The sequence below is a fragment of the Myotis brandtii genome, unplaced genomic scaffold (assembly GCF_000412655.1).
Source record: "Myotis brandtii unplaced genomic scaffold, ASM41265v1 scaffold927, whole genome shotgun sequence".
In the NCBI taxonomy this organism is placed as follows: Eukaryota; Metazoa; Chordata; class Mammalia; order Chiroptera; family Vespertilionidae; genus Myotis; species Myotis brandtii.
The window spans coordinates 2,494,385-2,500,760 of record NW_005371823.1 but is presented as its reverse complement, the minus strand read 5'-3'; the positions used below and the strand labels follow the sequence as shown (position 1 = coordinate 2,500,760).

The following is a 6,376-nucleotide window of genomic DNA, read 5'->3' as shown; positions in this document are numbered from 1 at the left end:
TACATGCAGTATGTGTGTAGCAAAAAGTATGTATTTTTGTGAAGATAAGTACTTGAAAACCCAGTGTAGGTCTGTGATAGTTTCAATAGATTGTACATTTATTTGTTTATTTAACAAAAGTCTAATGAGTACCAGTATACTGAGCCAGTGGAAGAGATGGGGTAGAGGGCAGGCAAACAAAGATGAACAACAGGAAGACGAATGCACAAAGTCATGATTATAATGTAGTGGATGTATTGTGAAAGGGCTATCAATGCATTAGCAAAGCTTGGGCAGGAGAAAACAGCACTGTCTGAGGATGCCAGGGCAGGCCTCACAGAAACACTGGAGTGCCTGTGAGGGTGTGTATCCACAGGGAATATCAGTGTGCAGTTGTCTTTTTAGAGGAGAGGTAGGAATCAAGACCATGGCTGAGTCTCAAGGGATAATATTAGGTTTTGTTTGTTTGTTTGTTTGTTTTGAAGTAAGGGGGTAGAGCCTGACCTCACACCGTGGGAGCATGGCATCAGAGAACAGAGGCTGAGACCTCATTCTGCTGCCCCAGATCAGTAAAAGGGAACATGACCAGCTAGTGACTACAGAGAAGTTTCAGCTATAGAAGAGGTATTGAGCACACTTGTTAATTCTATTAATAGGGAGAAGGGAGGTGGGAGGCCAAATGGAAAACATTTTTGTTGTGGCATAAGTGGTATTAATTTTCTGGGTTATTCTGAGGGTGTTCCAGCAGATTCTGTGCTATTTTTCTGAGAGATCCGTTAAGTAGACCAGAGATCTTTGAAAGCTGAGTTTCAGATGATAGTTTATGAAAGAGAAAAGAGCAATAGTGGCATTATTCTGTTTGGGACTAAATACTGTTCATTTGAGATCTGGTTCCTTCCCCGTGGACTCTGGCTTTGTGTGAGTGAGCTAAATGATGTTGGTCAATTGGAAATTACGAATTTTATGGAATACAGAAAAATCATATTCCTCTTTGTTTAATGATTACAATGTTATATATTTTCTGTGGATAATCTTGATTCAGAATGGAGTAGTTACATCAATTGAGCTATTTGCTATCAACCTTCTATTTCCAGTGGGGATAACTTGCATGAGAAGGAAAGGGCTGAAACCCTTTCTCCTGACAGCATTGGTTGGGTTAATTATAGTTTTGGTGCATTCCATTAGCAAGGATATCAAAACCAAGCCGATTAGGTTAGGCATAATTAAGGCTCAGGGTCACTTTCCAAGGCTGCTATCAGGAACAGAGGGATTGAAATTTAGAGTAAGAGTGAGATTGTACACAGGAATTGGAATTGGAATCTGATTGTTGAGCCAAGTGAAGGGCCAGCACAAGCCACTCTGGAGTAAATGGAAAAACAGCACAAGTAGGGCTAACAAACCAAGAGGGTGGGGCCGGAAGAGCAGATGGTAGAAAGCAAGAGGGCCTTCTCTTTATTTTCTCCTTCTCCTGCTGCACATCATACCTGGAGGCAACTTCTGGTTGATGGACACTGTGAAGGCCTAGTAGTATTCTGACTCTTAAATGATTCTATTTCTATTAGAAGATTCTTTTTAATATCATAGAAGCCCTTTTCATTTTTATTTTCTTAAACACTAACAAGATGCATATTTGATACTAAAGGTTCATGAATGGTAGTTGACTTTTGTATTTCCATAAAACAATTTTTTTCTCTATCTCTGATCTTTCAAGGGGAAAGTAAACAGATTTTGCCCACAAAAATTTAGTATTTTGGAGCCAAATATTTTGAGGTTTCTTCTATTGCCACTAAATAACTTTGCATTTCACAAGTTGATTCAAAAAATATCTTACATTAGTTGCAGAGTCAAATAAAGTAACAATTTTGCTGTACTACAATTGGTAAAATGCTAACAATGTGTTAATATAAACAGTGGAACTAGTGCCCGAGGCATTTAAGAAATATGAGGAATTTCTATTTTTAAATTTTAGCTAAAGTGCAAAACACTATTGCTTTATTAATAAATAACAATAAAAATAATTAGTTATTAGAACTTTATGCATAATCTTAGTTATTCACATGTGCTTCACAGGGTATCTTTGATGAAAGTTGAGTTAATTTACATGTATCCATATGGTGCCAGCAAGCAGTTCATACCATTTTACCTGAATGTGGTAATTACTATGTCAGGCAATCAATTTTAATAGCAATGATATTGCAGTGTGAAGAGTTCATCTAGAGCTTAAAATCATCACCAGTGCTGCTTTTGTGAAGGATAATTGAGATTTTGTGTGAAACACTGAATGTATTACCTCATGATAATGAAAAGAATAATGAATATAAAGCACTATTATTTGATGGTTAGCCCATACCAAGCAAATTTTTGAAAATAAAATTGAATAAGAGTTTTAAGTCTTAAAATTGTTCAGAAAGCATTGAGTGAACCTGAAAGTTGAACTGTGTGTCCTCATAAAGATAAAAAGCTTTTTTATTTTTCTTGAAACTTTTTTCTTGACCCTTTTCTCAATTAAATACTGGATTATTAAAAATAGATGTTAATTACTAAATATTGTATACTAGTGGAAATAAATGCAAAATGAGGATATTTTTGGTCTCTTCTGGTCACTAGCAGGAGTGATTTGACACAATTTATGTAGTAAATAAATGCATTATAAAATTTTGTATTTCAGAGATTCATCAGAAGTAGTCATACATTCAGCTGATGCATTTGCACCTGTGGCTTACCTACGCTTTTTAGAATTGCACTTGGAGGACAAGGCAAGTAAACCTGAGATTCCCAGTGATTTCAAGAGACAATTATGATATGTGCATTGGCTCAATATATATATAATACTGTAACAACAGATGAAAAGATAAAAAATGATTTTATCATTAGTGACTTTTTTAGACCTTCTGTCGATAACTAAGAATTTTGCAAATGTTCATAGTTTTAAGAGCTCTATATTAGGCATAATTAAGGCCTAAGTGTAAGATATTACATTTCTGAAGAGTTTGAAAAGAGAAACACATATATATTAATCAAGGAGAAGACAAGACAGTGTATCACCAAATATTAAATTTTCTAGTAAAATAAGAATTAGATAGTTGTGCATAATGCTTAGGGGAAAGGTTTGAGGATGAATTGGATTTTTATCATGCAAAGTTTAATAAAGAAGAAAAGGAGAAATAAAAGCTTTTCAAAAACATCCAAGGGAACAGAAGTACAAGTAAAAGATGGAAAGTGAATTGTCTCCCACACATGCCCTGACCTGGATCAAACCCACAACCTGGATATGTACCTTGACCTGGAATTGAACCCGTCACTTTTGGTACACGGGATGACACTCAAACCAACTGCGCCACACCAGCCAGGGCAGAAGTTTTATTTTAAATACATTGTTTGTCAAGATACAGAAGAATGTCAATTTAAAGATGTGGAAAAGGTAAAGACCTGGATTAGACCCTTTGTAAAAGTTCTGTTTCTTGAGATGTAAGGGATTGGAAAAGGCCTTCAGTATCTTCAGCATTCTATCATCAAGCCTTGAGACATGCCCACAATTATCTATACAATAAGGAATATGAAGAATCAGGAGGGGTAATGGAAATTGACAAAAGAAAGGGAAAATGGTAACCCCAGAAATCTCAGCCTGAGAGAGTTTCCAAAAGTTAGAATAGTTATTGGTGCCATTTTTCTAGAAAAGTTAGGATAAACAGGTTTGGAAATAGATCATTGAATTGGGCCAGAAGATGACTATTGGTGACCTTTTACTAAAAAGCCAGTAACCCTCAAGAGAATGAAGCTATACTATCAAAACATCCTTCAGACCCGCTGAAAGGAGCACTTTAGGTCTCTGCTACATTGGCTGCCATGTGCTCACACAGAAAATCAAAATCACTGAATTCTTGCTTAGACATGTTGGCCGTTATATGTTCTGCTCTACCTAAGTAGCTAGTTATTCACCTGGTGTTGGTATTTCATTGGCTTTCACAGTCCCATTTTCCCTCTTACATAAAAGAATGTTACTTGTTTAATGTGGGATCTTTACTGACACTGAATAAATATGGTGCATTTCCCTTTTTATCTTTTAGGTGTCCCCAGTGCCTGACAACTACAGAACATCTAATTATATACACAATTCTTAAAAAGCATTTTTGAATACTGTTTACTAAGCTGCCATTTCCATATGAAAAAAATTACATAGCATTTTCTCAATTATGATGTCCTGCTTTTTCTCATTACATTTTTATCATCAGAAAAAGTTAATGGAACCATTGATTAATTGGGGAAATGTGGATGCCATGTTCATTATATTGTCAAGTTACTCAGGATTCACCCTGACTTTTTGTGAACACATCCTATTCATGTCCTCTATACTCTGCAGGATATGTGCCTTTTTCTTTTTTTTTTAACCTTTGCTTTATATACCACCCTCACTTCTGTGACATTTTTTACTTTTATCACAATGGTTTGTTTTCCTCTTTGTCTCTTTCCTGCTCTTATGTCTGCCAATAATATCATGGTGCAGAAGCATTTGAAAAAGGATGAAAAGGCAATCACTTAGCCAATCAGATTTAATCTATTGGATGTCACCAAAGTGCTGTATCATTTTTGCTCTCAGTATATTCATTGTTTCAACATTATTGGACAATTAGGAAGACTATCATTAACTCTTATTGGTTATTTTATAACTGATTTTTTAAAAGCAACTTTTTAGTATTACCTGTGCTGATTTTAGGCAGCTTTTTAAAAAAATAGACTTTATTTTTTAGAGCGGTTTCAGATACACAGCAAAATTGAGCAGAATGTACAGTTCCCATATACACCTGCCCCCACACAACATAGTCTCCCCATAATCAACATCCCCCACAAGAGTGGTACATTTGCTACAGTTGATGAACCTATGTTGACACATCATAATTACCCAAAGTCCTGTGCCATATTTATTTTCCTTTCTGCATAAAAATCCATAACAGTGTTATGTTGTTTTCTAAATAAAGAAGATGCTTAGTCATGAATGGAGAACCATCTGATATGTTGCCCTAACATCTTTTTTTCAGTCTGCTCCCAAGACTCCCCTTACATGTATTATTTTCTCCAGTAATATAGAAACACTGGATACTCTCTTACAATGCCTTCTGCTTCTCTTCTGCCTTGCTTTAGCGTATTCTTTCTTCTTTGTCTTCCTTTCTTCTTCCATTTTTTAACTGTTTACATCCTGCCCAGGATGCAGGATTGAATTCAAATATTCTTACACATTTAGCCACACCCCTGGCCTGCCCTAACACTTTGTTTCTTCTGTGCCTGTGACAGATAGCTTAATCAGCTTTATGTTATAGTTGTTTAAGGAATTATTGTGTCTACTAGGTTATAAACTTATTGAGGATTATTCTTTCTTCATCTTCATACTCTCTGTAATAGCTATTCATTCTGCAATAAGAATTTTTGAATTTAACTGATTATTATTTTCATACTTCATTTTTTCTTCCTACAGAATTTTATAGACATGTGCTTTTATTTTATGTTGCATACCATTTAATGAAAGTCATTTTTTTCCTTTATTTTTCTTTTATCTTTGTTGTTGAAGAAAAATGTCCTGAACACACTGAAATGTAAAATACAACCTTTAGAGGGGTTTTTAGTGTAAATTTGTTATAACTAAGATTTTCACTTTGTATATGATAACCCTTAAATTTTTAACCTATTTAAATTTTTCCTTATTAAAATCTTAAATTATTTATGTGAGTGTGTCAAGAATATCAACTAAACATGGTATTCCAAACAAAATAACTGTAAAATGGTACGCTTCAGGTTAAAAATGGGGAGATATATTAAAATTTCTTTTGAGGCCCTAACTTTATTGCTCATGGCAAACTTGATGTTAAAATATACCATACATCACTACAATGACAGGCTTGAGAAAATGAAAAATACAAAGCTTTACATAAATCAGCCAAAAGATCATATTAAAATGCATAACCTTTACAGAAGAATCAAGACTTATTTTTAACTATTCAGAAGCTATTTCTTCTTTATATAGTAGTTGTTTTAGATTTTTCAAACAGCTTTATGGGAAACAATATTTCAAATTAATTATTGGCATAGCCATTGCATTTATAAAGAGACAAGGCTCACAGAAATTTAGCCCCAATTTTACTAATGTATCCTATCACTTAGCACTTAATTTTGTTTTTAACTGAAATAATCATATGGGACAATTACATATGTTATCTACACTAATAAAAGAGAAACATGGTAATTGGCGTACGACCGCTACCCTTCCCATTGGCTAATCAGCATATCCTTATGCAAATTAACTGTCAGCCAAGATGGCGGCCGGCAGCCAGGCAGCTGGAAGCGAACATGAGGCTTGCTTGCTCCAGTGACTGCAGACTCCAACGTTCCCCGCCTGACTTGCCGG

General features: G+C 34.9%; 1 protein-coding gene across 2 annotated transcripts in view; it reads left to right on the top strand.

Annotated features, from left to right (window-relative positions):
• DPH6 (diphthamine biosynthesis 6) overlaps positions 1–5,693 on the top strand; it is a 170,747-nt gene extending 165,054 nt beyond the window's left edge. For both annotated transcript variants that reach the window (XM_014532961.1, XM_005885769.2), the window contains 2 exons: positions 2,648–2,735; positions 4,047–5,693. In XM_014532961.1, the coding sequence (XP_014388447.1) occupies positions 2,648–2,735; positions 4,047–4,100 (142 nt within the window). In that variant the 3' untranslated portion in view covers positions 4,101–5,693. The remainder of the gene's footprint in view (positions 1–2,647; positions 2,736–4,046) is intronic.
• Positions 5,694–6,376: the final 683 nt, after the last annotated feature.